A 17,668-nucleotide genomic window follows, 5' to 3' on the forward strand; every position below is an offset into this window, starting at 1 on the left:
TAAGAAACAAATACTTAAGGTTGCCATCCAAAAAGTGATCTTGAAATGTTCAGAAGAGCAATGAATGCACCTGGGGCTTTGATGTTGTCTTGGTAACTGTTCTCACAGCTCAGGAAACAAGCATATGTGGTTCTCACTGCATGCCTGTTTCCCTAAGAGAAGTGCCATCTATGACTAAACACTTGCTATAGGCTTCTAAGTGAAACTTGTAGGAAAAATGGGGAGCAAATATTCCCATTTGAACCATCTTTATACAGCTGTCGCTGTATAAACATAAAAGGCTAAGGCCTAAGTGGGTGGAGAGTGGGTGGGGCCGGTCCGGGAGATTGCCCAAACGGAAGGCGCTTTGCGCCTTCCAATTGGGCCCTCACCAGGACAGACCAGTGTTCCAGCCAGTTGGGAGGCATGAAGCCAAATTTCTGACAGGGCCAAAGTTCTCACAGGGCCCGCCTGCCCAGCCCAGCAAGGGGCAATCTGGAGACATCAGTGCCAGTCTGCTCCTGATCACCACAGGGAGAGGAGTAGGGTTGCCAAGGGGGATGAGATCAGAGGCTTGGACAGGCTGCACCAGCCCTTTTCACCCCAAGGCTGTCCTAACTGTCATGTCCAACTGCAAATTGCCTCAGAACCCTGACAGAGCTGGCAGGAGGCTGGTGAGTGTGCTCCCTCCACCTCCCTTCAGGCCTGCTGCGAAGGAGCCTCTGACAGGCCCTGACTGAGGGGAGGAGGCATTTCCAAGAGCAACGCAGGGGAGCCTCAGGGCCTTCCTTTTGAGGGGGGGGGACTTTCCCCTTCTGCCAAACAGTTGCCGGACAGGGAGGCCACAGAAAAGCCCCTTCTCACTTAAAATACTGCTCTGGCCGGGGGTTAGACACAGCCAAGCCATGTGTCTTTCTTCTTTGCAACTCTCTGCAGATTTGAGGCCTACTGCACAGCGTTATTCTGCAGAGGAAACTGGCTCTTTTGTCTCCTGTTTTATCTGCACAACAACCCTGTGCAGTAGGCCTCAAGTCTTTCAATTCAGCAACAACCTGTGTGGGAAGCCTTAAATGTTTCTTCACTACCACAACCCGTCCAAAGTAGCTCTTTTTGCTTGGGGAGCTGATCTTTATACTATGAAGATGAGCTGTAATTCCAGGAGCAATCCAGGCCCCACCTGGAGATTAGCTACCCCTGGGTTGGAAATATTCCTGGAGGTTTGGAGGTAGGACTTCAAAATCATACAGTGCCTCAGAGTCCAGCCATCAAAGGAGCCATTTTTGCCTGCAGTTGGGAGGACGTGGTGCAGGTGTGTCCCTCCTGGGCTATGGGCTATGGCCAGCCCTTACCAGCAACTGTTTGTATTCTGGGGTGCAGGCAGACAGACCAGCATCAGTCCTGTGAGTCTGGAAAGTGCAGTATGATCTAAATAAATATTTACAGCCTGAAACTGTAAATAGTGAACAAGTAAATGGCTGGAGAGACGTGGGAACTGACTTGACTTTTTCCAACCTTGGCCTGGCAAATAAAAAAACAGTATAAGAAACCTTACTAAGGTCAAGACTGCTGTGCACAGAGAGACTTCCTCTTAGGGTTGCCATCTTTCATGTGAGCCTCTCTACCCAACCTCCCTCATAGAGAGTCTGTTATGGGGAGAGGAAGGGAAGACGATTAGAAAATGCTTTGAGACACCTGAGGCGTACTGGGTCACTGTGGCCCATTCCCAATTCTCTCAGACCTCTCACAGCCCCACATCCCTCACAGGTTGTCTATCGTGGGGAGACAAAGGGAAAAAGTGTTTGTAAACCGCTTTGAGACTCCTTTGGGTACTAAACAACAGGGTACAAAAATCCAGTTTTTCTTCTGAGCAACCATGAAACAAGCATGTGGGCACATAACATTTTATCAACAGTGAAAAAATGGAGACAGAAGGAACAGGGTGGACACCTGTGTACTGTGACTACCCCATGTGTATTAGGGCAGAGGGACACTTTGGTGTCTGTGGCCTAATTCACACAAGAAGGGAAATGACGCAGAACTGGGAGGAATTGGTTGCCATGTAATCTCCCCCTAAGAAGAGTGTCCAGTCTGATTTTCCCTTCACATATCTGAAGACATGGCTCTGGAAAGCTCATCTGTAACCACTATGCCACAATTCCTAAAGGTCAGTCTTCTCCCACACTCAACAAACATTCCAAACCACAGGTTCTTGACACATATCTCCACACCCATGCCTTCATTTGCCACCATGCCACCACAACCTCCCATACAACACACACATTCAACCCCATGCCCTTACAGACTGGACAACTCCTACCCTTCCTCTTCCCACTGCCAAGCTCTAGCGCCCGTTGTATTCTTGGATACAATAGGCTTTGCCCCTAGTCTTTAACCGCTCCTCTGGAGCGGAATAAGTAAAAGAGTAAGCCCTAAGGGGGAGGAGAAAGTGCGGGCTCTGTCCGGGATAAAAACTTGGAGGGCCCAATCAGGCTTACTCTTCAGTTCTTCCCCATTGGACGCTTGGCCCAGCCTCACCTTGCCCGGCCGGGGACTCACTGCGCACAAGGAGAAGAAGCCTTCCCTGACAGTGAGTACTCCTGCTGGCTTCCCCTTCCCCTCGCAGACATGGCGTCTCTGCTCGTTTCCCGCCCGGGGTCCCTTCCCGATGGCCATTGCGCCGCCGCCGCTTCCCCACACACAGACACACACACACGCAGCCCGGCATGAAACCTCCAGTGCATAAAAGATCACTAAAACTAATATTCCAAACCTGCACTCCAGCATGAAACCTCCAGTGCATAAACGGTCATGATGACAACATTGGTTTGGAATATTAGTTTTAGTGATCTTTTCTTTATTAAAGATGACACTGATGGAAAACCAAAGATTGAAATGTTATAGCCACTGAATTAAATTATCTTCAACAAAACAAAACGTATGACCATTTATGCACTGGAGGTTTCATGCCGGGCTGCAGGCTGGAGTTCTAATCATGGCAGGTTGCCCCACCTCTACCTGCACCCATAAGGGGGAGCAATTGGCCTGGTGCACCTCATCCACCCCCGATTTGTGCTTCTGATGGGGGGGTGGGGCAGTGAAGTTCCCAGTGCATAAACGGTCTTTGTCATGTCAAAAATCAAGGTGCTTTAGAAGTGTGGTGAGAATGGACTACAAAATTCCCCTTGAATTTGTTTATCATTAGATTTGTTTGCTGTTAAAGTTCTTTAGAATTTTTTTGGACAGGAAACTGCCTTTCAGCAAGTATGATAGAATGTTGCTAGGCAACTAACGTTGCATAAAGCCTTCATTTAGTAATGAAAAATAAGCTGATATATTTATCTAGCAGTATAACATAAAAATGTGTATAACTAGACAGAAAGTCTTTGCAATTTATAATTTTTTCTTTGGCAGATATGTCAGAACATACTGCATATAAACTGTGGAGATGAGTCTCTAAACTATAATTTGGTTCAGACATTTGGGATTTTTTAAAAACATGTATTGACTTTATGTAGACTGCTAAAGAAAGCATCCAGCATAGCTTAGTTTCTAATCAAGGACACTGGTAGAAGAAGAAGGACTACTTCATGTGTTTGCAAATATCCTAGATAGAAAGTAGCCCCATGTGAAAAAAGCATAAGAAATTGCTTGTAGATTAGCATATATAATGGCCATCCATACATTTGATGCATATGCATGAGCTGGAAAGGCACACCAAGATCCCTGTTATGCCACCTACTTGGTTATAGTGCTGTGCGTATTGCTGGCAACCAATCTGTGACAGTTTGTACTATGTCTAAAGATACATGAAATCTTCATATTTACTGCTACTGTTATTACTATGGCAAGCAAGCTGGCTCTGGGGTGTGAGTTGAATGCCGAGAGAAATGTTATGATTATGCCAGTCCTACAAACATTGGACGAGTAAAGACTACAGTAAGTGGATGGCTGTACCAGGGCAGTTAAGAAGAAATTTGTCCTAACTTCTGTCACACAGTCCGTTGGACATGGAAAAGAAAGCGAGGCCACTTGGGAGTTTTGGACTAGAACATGGAGCCCTCATGGGACAGGTTGCAGCCAGCCACTATTTCACCTGTATCCAGGCCCCTGCGGGACACGGAAGCTGTGCCTCTCAACTGCCCCCCCCCAGGACTGCCCCCCCAGGACTTACCCCCCAAATGAGTAACCAGCTTCAGTTGGTGTCAAGAGTGTACTACCACCTTTTTCGATTGGCAGTAGGACTGGAGCGGCATCTTCTGCTGACAGGAGTGACCTGATTTGGAGGGGGCAACACCCTTGGTGAGCTTGCAGCCTAAAGGGCTCACTTTTGGACAGTGCTTTCCAGTGCTTTCTCCAGCCAGCTGTGGATAGCCAGGGAATTGGGGAGTGCCCAGGAGGAAAGGAGGCAGTGAAAGAAGCATCGCTATAAATATCAGTTTGCTTGCCCTGGGAAACCTTGCAAGTTTACTCTTTTTGGACATTTGCTTCTCCTTGTGAGTTTCCACTGTCTTGTGAGCAAGGCTCAGTGAGTTGGGGTCTTGTTGGTTTCCCAGGCAATTAGGAGGTGGCAACAGAGGAAGTGAGGCCAATGGGAGAGCTCCAAGGAGCTGTGGGGTGAAGACGGCTGCAGACAGTGAGATGGTCATGAATGGTGAGGGTGTCTGTGGAGAGATTGCTTAGGAAGGCAACAGAGCCAAGCAATGGCAGGCCCCTCCTGGTCACCCAGAGATGTTGGCCAACTGGGTTGGGCAGAGAATGGGAGAGATGCCATGTGAATAGGAGCTGGTACAAGATTCATCAGACTTCCCAGAATGGATGGTCCCCCAGTCTGCCACTCAGTTGGCCCATTATACCATCTGACACGCAAGGGCCTGTTTCTCCTCTATGGATGATAGTGGCTCTCTGGACAGTTGGGGGTTCCATAGTAGTATGTAGCCCTATGGTTGTACTCCTGGTTGGTTGTAGGGCAGCCATGGTGTTACTGCCTGAGGGGCATAGATACTAAGGGGATCTGGTGGGATTCCATGGTCGATTAGTTGTTATTTTATTCTATTTTAGGAGTAGTTAGGGAGTGGTGGGGTTAGAATTAGTGACAGAGTTGGGATTTTAAAGGGATAGTTAGATAGGTTAATAATCTGGCGGGGCGGGGGGGAGGGGAGGAACTGAGATGGCTCCAGGGAGGAGTTGACATGGAGGAGGGGATGTTGGTGGACCAGGGATCCCAGCCATTATGGGCCAAGGGAGTTATGTCCTCAGCATACTTTGGGGAAAGGTTGGCTCTTACAGGACACTCACTGGACACTGGAAGTGCTTATATGGAAACAGGGCCTGCCTAAGAATCATAAGAGGCCTCAAATAATTTTATCTGACTTTCTGGTCCATAGAATCAATTAAGGTCCTTAGTATCCTAAATATTAAACAGTTTATATCATTGTATGTAAAGGAGCCTACTGTATATTTAATATTTCTTTTCCTGTATTTTATGTATGCTGTTCTATTTATGCCTGACCATTAATAAAGGTGACCATGCCAAATGTATGAATGTACACATGGATTCTAATGAGGCTATACTTTAAGCCTTGGGTTTTTAATTTTAATAAATAGTAGTATTCTATTTTATATTGCATTCTAGTATAGAGGCTTGAGCACATTTTCCTTATTTTGACCTTTTTTCCATGGAAGTTATTACAGTGGGAGGAGATTGGACAATTGAAGAACTAGGAGATATAGATATGTTCATAACCCTTGTAATCTCTGTCCCATCCCAAGGAACAATGGAGAAGAGGCAGGGGTGGCACCAACACTGATGTTGTGCAACGCCAGGTTGATTAATGATCTCTACGGGATTATTTTGTAGAGTAGTGATCCCCAACCTGTGGGCCGCAGACCACATGTGGTCCTTCGACTAATTGGAGGTGGGCCCCGAAGGACGCCTTCTCCCCCTCCCCCGGCCCTTTACTTCATCCCCCCAGCCCTTTACAAAACACTTCATTGTTGTGGCGTGTCTGTATCTTATTTTGAAGGGATGTTTAAACATTATCATAGCAATCAGAGAGCGCTAGGGCAGTGGTTGAGAGTAGAGGAGTAATCCCCCCCCCACCGGGCCTCAGTAAAAGGCGTTGAGTGGTCCCCGGCGTTGAGTGGTCCCCGGTGATAAAAAGGTTGGGGACCACTGTTGTAGAGCATGGGATTGACCTGGCATGTGTGACTGAGACCTGGCTGAGAGATGGCGAAACAGTCACCTTAAACGATCTTGCTTTGCCTGGGCATTGCAGTTCCCCAAACTTTTTATTTGGGGGGACTTCAATGTCCATTCTGAGTTGTCATCCCCAGGACTTTGCCCAGACCTTGTGTCGACCATGGTGGCACTGGAGTTCTCACAGTTTGGTGCTAGTCCATCCTATCAGTCTGGCCACACCCTCAATCTGATCTTTGGTGCTGGGTTAGAGGTGGATCTGATGTTGGCTAACGCTGTCTCATGTCAGACTACCATGCCCTGAAGGCCTGGCACCTGTTACCACCTCCTCACCATTTGTGGGCATATATTTGCCCACTTGCGAAGACAAATGGATCCGGATGGATTCCTGAATGCACTGCTGGACTCAGCAACTCTTGGCTACCTATTGATGGATTTGGTGGAGGACTGGGAACACCATCTATCTGCCGCCATTGTCAAAATCGCTCCCTGACGCCCTTTGCTCTCACCTGAAACTGGCTCACTAGTTCTCAGAGGAGCTGAGGGAGAGGAAGAGAGAAGTGAGACAGCTAGAGCGAGTGTGGAGAGAGTTCCTGTGGAGTCTTAGAGGCTGTAGAAACATCTTATTGCATGCTTATGAGGGCATGTGAGATGTCAGTGAAGATGGTGGAATGAAATTTATGCTGCCTTCATCGCATCTGCGAGCTCATGCCCCGCACAATTGCTTAGGGTAGTTTGGTCTCTTACCGCTCTCGAAGGAGAAGGTTGTCAAAATATTAGTCGACTAGAGTTGGGTTGTTAGGCTTTGGCGACCTACTTTGTGGATAAAATCGTCACTCTGCCATGACCTTCCCCCAGTGCTTGATGCACAAAAGGAACTGGAGACCCCTTGACTGTCTTGTGGAGACCAGTTTGATGGCTTCAGCTGGCTTTCATTAGCCAAAGTGTTCCCCTTGCTCAAACTGCTGGAAGGATGCCTACAGAGAGCAACTGGAGCTTGGGCGCCAAGAGGAAGCTGGGCGAACTCTCCGGCTCTGACTCAGTCCCCCTCTCCAGCTCTGCCAGCAAAGATGACCCACTGTTTGCCCTATAGGAGCGTTGGCTTTATAATTAGGAGCTTCCCCCGCCGCCAGTCTGCACCTGAGCTCTTGGGGAAAGAAGGCTTCCCTCCCCCCCCCCCCCATGTATTTTTCTGTCTTTTGAAAATGGCACCGCCGTGGGGAACCTGTTCCCTGCAGCATCGCCATATTAAAATGACAGGAAAGTCCAAGCGGAACAGGGAGCTACAAGACTGATCTGTAAGTGAAAGGTAACACTATCCTAGATGTTAAAATGGCTCATGTTATTTCCTCCATCCTCATGTTTACCAGAAGTGCCAAGTACCTTTGGGACTCTGGCTCTTGCCTGACAGTAGACAATTGATTCTGTAGGTTACATTATTTTGATCTAAATTATTTTGATTTAACAAGGCTTCTGTGAAGGATTCTAAAAACTACAGTGGAACTTGAAAAACAATTTGTTCTTTACAAAATATGGAAATGTTGTGGGGACGCTCTTCAGTAGTTTTCCTTTAGGCACCTAGTCATACAAGCTCATTTGAAAATTGTTTCCCACTAGGATTCTAAAGCCAGCTTTGATGCAGGTGCTACTCTGGTGTTGATTTTAAAAACACCCTTTGGGAATCCAACAGCTTAGTATATTTAGAATCAAGATTTTTTTAACAAGGGCTAGGTAACATTAGATATCCCATTCCTCATCATTCCTCTGATCATAAGTGAATATTAAAGATATTAGGCTTACTATATAGTAGAAAAAAGATACTGTTGTCCTACATTTTAACATTTACAGTGCAGCATAATTACCAAAATAACCAGTCCCTGCAATGAATCAGTGGAATTTTCCTGCCTTGGTAGATGCTGCTGACTTCTTGAGCCCTGGGAGCTGTTTTTACAGCAGCTCTGTTAGCAAATAGAGGATGTGTGCCCATTCAGTTTGTTGCTTTAAATGAAGGCAAACCTTAAACTGCTGTGTGCATTATAGTGCTGCTTGGTTTCCACAGAAATACATCCATAGTTGTCCAGATAACATTTTCTGTTGATGAACAGGATATTAGCTCACCTCCTAGAAGAAGAAGAAGAGTTGGTTCTTATATGCCGCTTTTCCCTACCCGTAGGAGGCTCAAAGCGGCTTACAGTCGCCTTCCCATTCCTCTCCCCACAACAGACACCCTGTGGGGTGGGTGAGGCTGAGAGAACCCTGTCACTGCTTGGTCAGAACAGTTTTATCAGTGCCGTGGCGAGCCCAAGGTCACCCAGCTGGCTGCATGTGGGGGAGCGCAGAATCGAACCAGGCATGCCAGATTAGAAGTCCGCACTCCTAACCACTACACCAAACTGGCTCTCTCCTAAACAGCAGCTGCTATCAGGATAGGACTGGCTCAGTGGAAGATGCTCTGCATTGCATGCACAGGGTCCCTGCTTGAAATCTCTAGCAACTCCAGTTAAAAGGAACAGACAGTAGCTGATATGAAAGACCTCTGCCTGAGATCCAGGAGAGCTGCTGCTAGCCTATCAATGTTGACATTGATAGACTGATGGTCTAATAAGACAGCTTCATGTGTGTTCATATCTTTTTTTGCTTCATTTTTAGCTTATCCAGGTTATAATTATTATTGGAAAAGGAGGATTTTTCTGAAGCAGATCCTTTTGTTCATAAATGCAGATCAGACCTGTGGCCTCATACTTGTGATGTTGGTTACAACTAATAAACGGTATTATGCCAAGTGTTGTGCTTTTATATCTTTAGGTAAAAATTCTAGCTCATCCCTCCCATCCTCCCATATTGCTTTTATTTATCAGCAGCACAACAGTGGAATTTCCACTGCTAGTCATAGTGTGGAACAGACTTGTTTTTGAGGTGGACCTGTTAAAGTGACACTACCAGTAGCACGGGAGTAGATCCCTTTTAGATTTTGTTGTTTTAATTTTCCTCTTAAAATTCTCTGAACCTTAGTTTGCTGCAAGACCTACTTAAAATCAAATGCTGTAAGCACCCCATGGGGAAAAAATGGAACGTGTATCTTTTCCCCACTAAGAGTTAATCCCTAGATTAGCAATAGGAATTTTTTTTTTTCATAATTCACATGGGGAATTCTTATATTTGCTAGCTAGATTACTGTAATCTATGGCTGTCATTGTTTTCAGATGTTGTTTTCAGATGTTGTAATGTGAATTAAACTGAAATTCTGTAGACTTGCCCAATTGACTCCTCCTTTGGAACCTAGTTTTTGGGTCAAAAGCCAGCTCCAATTATTTACCATGCCAGTCACAAGGGATCTGTAAAGTCTTCTCTATCCACCTCTTCCTTCAAGAAGGAGGAAGAGCATGATGAGCATGAGGATTTCAGGATTGTTCACATTACTAAAAAAATGTAGTTAGTTCATGAACCTCCGTATGTGGTATGTGGTATGTGCATGGCTGGTCTGCCATCTCATTTCATTCATGTGGGAGAAATTCCTTCTCTTCTACTAAAGGTGGAGCCTTCTTCCAACACAAGGAGCTTTCCTCTGGAAGATGAAACACACTGTTCTTGAGCAAGAGTCTGCTGTTAAAGGAAAAGAATAATAGGGCCCAGTCTTTTATTTGTCAAAATAGGGAGCGTAGTATGAAGATACTTCCCTGATACTAAGAATTTGGGACAGTTAAAGGAGTGTATAAAAACTGCAATTTTGCCTAGGTTGCTGAAGGAGAAAGTTGGTTCTTATATGCTGCTTTTTTCTACTCAAAGGAGCTTTCCCTTTCCTCTCCCCACAACAGTCACCCTGTGAGGTAGCTGAGGCTGAGATATTACTGCTCAGTCAGAACAGCTTTATCAGTGCTGTGGCGAACCCAAGGTCACCCAGTTGGCTGCACGTGGGGGATGAGTGGGGAATCAAACCCAGCTCTCCAAATTAGAAGTCTGCGCTCCTAACCACTACACCAAGCTGGCTCTGTAGTTGCTGAACTAAAGCCAATCAGTTCAAATTGGGGCTGCCTGTCTTCTACTGTGATTTCTGTGCTTACTAATTTTAAAAGTTCTGGACTTATGGTGGGGGAAAACATCCTTCCACAGATAGGCACAGTCATTGTCTATGTCCTATGTAAAAAGAGCATTGCCTAACATTTAATATACAGTCATGTCACATATTACTTCAAAAATAAGAGTCTTGGAGATATATATGGCTCTTAGTAGCTCAGTAGTTGACTAACCCGTCACCTCAGTCTGTGAGTACATGCAGAAATATTTGCTTAGTATCAACACCTGGGAAGGATGGATGCCATTCCAACCTCAGGATCTATTCATGAATCACTGGACATGCATTCAAGAGCAAATAGTGGCATTTCCAGGGAGAACTCTTCACAAATCTCTTATACGTATATCTGGACAGAGACAATGGGAAAGAAAGACCAGTTGCTTAGCTGCGTATATTTCCCTTGATTTTATTAGAATGTAAAAGGTACTCTTCTGTACATTTGAACAGAAGTCATCCTTCAAGTATATGTGTGTGTGTGTTTGTGTGCAAAACTAGTTCCTTAGTTCAAGTACTTTAAAGTGCCCAGAGATGCTCTGTACCATATAGAGCATTTGTTTAGTCACTGTACAGATGGCAATTCTATTGTAAACTACAGGTAAATAATCTTTATTATGGGGACTTAGTGTACTGTTTTGAAAGTGGGTTAGACATAAAGGCCTAGTAACGAACACATTGCAATGGTAGTAAATAGAACTAGAATAATAAGAAATATGATCATGTATATTGTTGGGTTGGTGTGTTTTTAGTCAAAACCTATAAAATGTTTTTTCCCCTCTTATTAGAACTCTGATTTCAGCAAATTCAAACAATGTTAGTATAAACTTGTATAGTATGGAAAAGCTTTTATGATTGCTGATCTAGACTTTTTTTGGTCTTTCATTGCAGGTATTTTTTGATAGATTTTAATTCCTCAACAGCAACTATTTCGGATGTGTTGGAGCATTTAGAACGTGACATTGATGTAATCAAGTCTGCTGTTTTGAAACATGATGCGAAAAAGGCTGAAGAATGTGCGGGTATAATCCCAGATGACTATGAAGAGAAAATGAATATGAAGAAGAAATAAAGAGCTGAATATCATGGAAACTGTTTTGCCACCTGAGTCTTGTTGTAATCGCATATAGCATATGCAATAATACTGTGTCAGTACATATTGATATACTATTCCAGCATAACTGAGATATTGGCTATTGTGAATTGAACAATCTGTTCTTATCTGATAGCTAGTTGTGAAACTTGATTGAAAGGAGTTTTGCGTTTAACCTGCTGTTCGGAAGATTAAAAGTGCAATCCTAAACAGAGTTGTACTTTTCTAAGATTATTGATTTCAACTAACTTAAAAAGTTGCAACTCTATTTAGGATTTCTAAGTCCCATTGAATAAAACGGGCCTTGATTCTAAGTAAACCTGTGCAGGAGTAGGCTGTAAGAATCCCAATTTCAGGACCTTTCCATCTTTGATCTCATAGCAGTAAAACTTCTGTAGTATATAGTGACATATGAAAATTTGCTTTAGAAAACAAATAAGTTACAATCACCACAATGTTGAGTATAAAGATACAGAATGATCAAGAAATTATAACAAATGCATTCCCTCCCTCTCTCCCTTCCAGGTATCTTTGGTGTATAGACTGACTAAAGGCTTGGCAGTTTTTATTCTCTTGCTATATATTTTATTTGATTTTCCAGGGCACATAGGAGTAAAATTGTCTCAAGATCACAGAGCTTACAGCCAAGAGATACCCCTTATTTGATTTATAACTGTTAAATGGAACATAGATTTTGGAGTGGCAATCATTGAGGAAGAATCAGAAAACGGGAGAAATGTACCTGGGAGCCCATTCTGATTGCCAAGAAGTTGAATGACTAATATATCTAATATACCTAATAAGAGTGGATGAGAGACTCATTATTTTGGCCTTTTGATTTCATTTTTGGCTTATCTATAACATTGGGAAAATAACGGTGCAGTTTCTTTGCATTGAATTCATATCCTTTTTCAGCAATTACTGTTGTGCTCCACCAGGGTGCTTCAGTGCCACTCACTTAATTAGCTGCCCTCCCTTCATGCTCTGTTGCAGGTTCCTGCCTTTCTCCTTTCTCTTCACCGTTTGTGCTCCTCTTGCCTCCTCGTCACCCAACTGGCTCAAGCTTTTGTGGCTGAGGTGGAGAGGAGTAACAGCGGTGGGTAGGATGACAAGAGGGAGAGGGGAAGGCAGGGGTTGTGGTTTCTGCAGCCCCTGGTCCACTGGAAGGGAGCGGCAGGAGAGGCAGCAGTGGGGATCATGGCTGCTGCAGCCCCTTGGTGGCAGACGCACACCCCGAGAAAAGTGGTGTGGGAGGTGGCACCCCCCCAAGCCCCTCGTGCTACTAAAAGAGGCATGGGAGGTGGTTGCCCCTGGCACTCCTCATTGCCCAGCTGGCATGCACTTAGCATGGCTGGGGGTGAGCTGAGTGATGACCTTAGGTAACTGCAGATGGTGGTGGTAGTAGTTGCTGGTGGTCTGTGGGCATGTGGCTGCAAGAGTTCCCATCCCCATTTCCATAGTCTACTTGCATTGCACAACTTGGTGTACATCAGTGGTCCGCAACCTTTTGGCTACCGCAGACCGCTGCTCCAGAGTGGGGGGAGAGGGCGGCCGGGGGCCCGCGCACGCACGGCAGCCCCAGCGCAAATGCGCGTGCGCGGACTGCTGCGCAAACACGCGTACGCGGCAGTCCACGCATGCGCGTTTGCGCCGCCGCCATGCCGGCGGCCGCGGCTCCCCCTCCCGGCCCCTCCGCTTTGGCGGCCGATTTGCTCGCGGCCTGGTGAGCTTCTCGCTTCGGGGGGGGGAGGGAAGAAGGAGCCGCGGCCCGGGGCCAAGGAGGTTTTCAAATAAAAAATGGCTGTCAGAAAATGAAATGATGGCCACAGGTGTTAGGCAGCTTTAACAGGTTTAGACAGATCAATGATGGGTAGGTCTTTCAGAGCTGATAGCCTTGATGACTAAAGGCAAATTCCACATTGAGAGCTAGTAAACCTCTGAATAGGAAACAACATGAGAGGAAGCCTTCAGCCTCAGTGCCTTGTTATTGGCCCTCCGTAGTAGCTGGTTGGCTACTGTGAGACAGGATGCTAGAGTAGATGGTCGACTGTTCTGATCCAGCAGGCTTCTTCTTATGTTCTTATCCTTACTCTGCAGGGTTACTTTCCTACTTTTATATGTCCTGGTCTAGGAAAAATTAAAGTGACTGTATTTTATTGATTTAATTGATTGAAACAAAATTGATTGAAACAAAAGTTATTGATGTCAAAGATGTCTCTTTCATGGACAAGAGGCAAGAGAGAGCCACAAATTTCAAAATACTATCTTGACCGCTCAACCCATGCACTACCACAAAATGTTCTACTATGCCCATGTGCTTATGTCTAAATATTCCTTTCGCTTAAATCAGAAATGTGTATGTAAACAGTTTACACTAATACCTATTCATTCTTCCCCTTTTCAATGCCCAGTCCACACTTTCTTTTTCGGATTGCAAATATAAATTAACTGAGCCTGCTCCCCAAGTTGGTTATTAACTATTTTAAGCTTCTAGCATGTAGCAACTTTTAAACTCTGTTGTAACTGGAGCTCTGCGTGGAGTCTACATTACTTTCTGCCAAAAGACTCACAAAGTCCTGGATAATTGTGGGTTTTTGAAAATCAAGCTGAGCAAACAGCAGCTGTATTAAGCTAGTGATATGTTCTTCATCCTGAGTGCACAAACAAGACACAAGAAGCATGTGGAAAATAATTATTCAGTCATAATCTCTTCACAATAACAAAGGCAACAAACATTAAAAAATACTGGGTTTTATTTGTGTCATGGGTATTATTAATGACTAAAATTTCTGGCCTTTAAAGGGCTAGTACTTTATAAAAGTATAGGAGCTGCTGGGATTTTCCATGGCGGAACTTTGAGGGAAGGACAAGATGATGTGGCAATGCCAGACAGGACATAGTGTTTGTTGGCCTTCCAACTACCCTCTGCCCCCTTTTCTCATGCAATGTTTAAGAGCCAGCAAAGCTAAAGCCTATTTGGAAACCATAGCCAAGGGTGGCCAAACTGTGGCTCTCTAGATGTCCATGGACTACAATTCCCATGAGCCCCTGTCAGCATAGCGAGTTGGAAGGGGCTCATGGTAATCATAGTACATGGGCCTCTGGAGAGCCACAGTTTGGCCACCCTTGCATGGGTGAAAGTCAGTGAGAGGAAGAACTGGGATGGCAAAGTAATGCCATACTTAGAAATTGCTGGAGATGTTGAGAGCAAAGTGAGAATGACTAAACTTATTTATTTAGATTTATATACTGTTCTTTGCAGCTCTGGGCGGTTTACAGAGAACATAAGTTGCATAATACAGCATAACATAGGTAACAAACATTCCCAGCAATAGTAATCTTACGGCCACACTCCTGTAGAGTGAGTGTATCTGGATGGGAGGGGGTTCTGGGAGCCCAATAGGTGTTGTCGTTGCCCTCAACCAAATGCCTGGCAGAAGAGATCCATTTTGCAGGCCCTGCAGAACTGTGGTAGCTCCGACAGAGCCTGGATCTCTTCTGGGAGTTTATTCCACCGGGTGGAGGCCAAAACAGAATGACCTGGCCATGGTTGAAGTGAAACGTGCTTATTTGAGGTCCTGGGATCGTTAGCCAGCTGGTGTTGGCCAAGCTGAGTGCTCCTTGGGGTCATGGGCAGAGAAGTATTCCTTCAGGTACACTGGACCCAAATTGCACTTGGCCTTAAAGGTAATAGCCAGGAACCGGTAACCATTGCAGTGGTTGGCATATGGGTCAGAGGTGGGTCCCCCAGTGTGTTCCTAGAGTACAAAGTGTTCCAGGAAACCAAACCTTAATCTATACGTGTAAGATATCTAAAATGGTTTTAACAGTGTAGTAAAGAAATTGGGGCGGTGGGGTTCATACTAGAAAGCGCATGAAAATTATCAATGTGCTACAATGATGAAAAGATAGTCAGTTTTGGGAATCATTAAAGAAGGCATTGAAAGTAAATCAATCACTGCAATATAATCATGCGGATTAATGGTAGCCAAATCTTGAAATGCCGTGGGAAATAGCTGTGGTTACAACCATCTCAGAAATGATGTTAGAAAATAGGGGGAAAAGGGGGAAATTATAGATGTTGAAACATCTCTACAAAGAGCTTGGGCCTCAAGAAGAATGAGCAGCAAAGCAGGGGCGGCAGGTTTGGCTTGTTGTATTTGAACTAGAAAGAGCCTCCTGTGCAGAAATGTATCATTCAGCTATTGAAAATACTGATGACGGCTTTTAAGTTATTAACACTTTGCTTTATGGGGGGAGGGTATGAGGTTTGCAAAGCATATTTTTAAGGGAAAAGCAAAAAGTCTTAAATGTCTTTAAAAACAAAGAGCAAAATGTGCATGTTTTCTTGATCCCCAATTTAAATATAGTGGTTTACACTAAAAGGGCAGGGGGAGAAACAATTTTTATAAATAGTTTCTGTAGATACTCTTTTTTAGCCGAAATTGCAGATATGGTGTCCTTTATTGCTGTAGTTGCAGGTGATTCAATATTTGAAGGAGTTAATGCCTTCTCCAGTGTTCATGCCAGAATATTAGGTAATAGAATAATGAAGATCACTAATGAAAATTTAATCAGAAGAAAATTGCTGTCTGAAGCTGCAATACTGTTCTTTTAAGGTCAATTGACTTCAATAGGAGTAGGATTGCATCCTTACGACATGTCAAAAGAAAACATTGATCAATAATTTAAGGCCTCATATGTAAAGGAAGCAAGCATCCACTAGAATATTCAGAATGTCATGGAGCTGAAAGACATCAAAGGGATCTCTAGTTTTAATGTCCTGTAGAAAAAAAACATGGCAACCTTCCATTTCCCCAGTGCTCAGCCCAGAGTATGAAAAATACAGTGCCCAATACTAAGCCACAAACTATGGAGAAAGGCAAACTTTTAATAGTCTAAACCCAGAATTTATATAATACCTAATTTCAGAATTCTTGTATGGGTCCTCCTTTCTGATAAGTAAACACAAGGAAGTGCTTCTTTACAGAGTTCTGTATCTATAGTAAATAAGACAAATGAAAATATATGAGATACACTTTTAAAACAGGTTTAGTGGGACTATGGAGGCAAGAATTCTGAAATTTGCAGCCTTCGATAAAAGGGTCACACTAGCCATGACCCAACAAATACAGCATATGTGCAAGTTCTTGAGCTTAGAAAACTGATTGAGCCTAGCATCTCAATGTATGGGTAATTTAGGTGTTTGAAGAGTGGGGTTCATTAAAATTGCTGTCTTGCATTTGTAGAAAATGAGTATTAGTTCCAATCTAATTTTGGGTTCTATGCTTTGTCTTATTGACAGTTCTAGGAAAATTGTTGTTTGTTGTTATGTGCGAAGTCGTGTCCGACCCATCGCGACCCCATGGACAATGATCCTCCAGGCCTTCCTGTCCTCTACCATTCCTCGGAGTCCATTTAAGTTTGCACCTACTGCTTCAGTGACTCCATCCAGCCACCTCATTCTCTGCCGTCCCCTTCTTCTTTTGCCCTCAATCGCTCCCAGCATTAGGCTCTTCTCCAGGGAGTCCTTCCTTCTCATGAGGTGGCCAAAGTATTTGAGTTTCATCTTCAGGATCTGGCCTTCTAAAGAGCAGTCAGGGTTGATCTCCTCTAGGACTGACCGGTTTGTTCGCCTTGCAGTCCAAGGGACTCGCAAGAGTCTTCTCCAGCACCAGAGTTCAAAAGCCTCAATTCTTTGACGCTCGGCCTTCCTTATGGTCCAACTCTCGCAGCCATACATTGCAACTGGGAATACCATAGCCTTGACTAAACGCACTTTTGTTGGCAGGGTGATGTCTCTGCTTTTTAGGATGCTGTCTAGATTTGCCATAGCTTTCCTCCCCAGGAGCAAGCGTCTTTTAATTTCTTTGCTGCAGTCCCCATCTGCAGTGATCTTGGAGCCCAGGAAAATAAAATCTGTCACTATCTCCATTTCTTCCCCATCTATTTGCCAGGAATTGAGAGGGCCGGATGCCATGATCTTTGTTTTCTTGATGTTGAGTTTCAAGCCAACTTTTGCACTCTCCTCCTTCACCCGCATCAACAGGCTCTTCACCCGCATCAACAGGCTCTAGGAAAATGGTGGCACTCAAACCTGTGAGCCAAAGACCACTGGAGAAGGTAGCTTAGAACAGGTCAGATTATTTGAATTCATTTGATTGTTCCCAATGGGACTAGTGTCTACTGAAACACAGTTTTCCTGAACATAGCTTGCTGGTAGGTCTGTTTGAGAGTATGCCAGAAATAAGAATCTCTGTGGCGTACATGCACAAGGAGATTAATGGGATCTATCATATATTCCAAGTTTCATTCTGATTATCTTACATTTCAC

General features: G+C 44.5%; 1 protein-coding gene across 1 annotated transcript in view; it reads left to right on the forward strand.

Moving 5' to 3' along the window:
* Positions 1-14,089, forward strand: part of MRPS6 (mitochondrial ribosomal protein S6) — a 50,257-nt gene extending 36,168 nt beyond the window's left edge. The window contains exon 3 of the mRNA XM_077342638.1: positions 11,133-14,089. Within this exon, the coding sequence (XP_077198753.1) occupies positions 11,133-11,313 (181 nt within the window). The 3' untranslated portion in view covers positions 11,314-14,089. The remainder of the gene's footprint in view (positions 1-11,132) is intronic.
* Positions 14,090-17,668: the final 3,579 nt, after the last annotated feature.

This window comes from Paroedura picta, chromosome 6, assembly GCF_049243985.1.
Source record: "Paroedura picta isolate Pp20150507F chromosome 6, Ppicta_v3.0, whole genome shotgun sequence".
Taxonomy (NCBI): Eukaryota; Metazoa; Chordata; class Lepidosauria; order Squamata; family Gekkonidae; genus Paroedura; species Paroedura picta.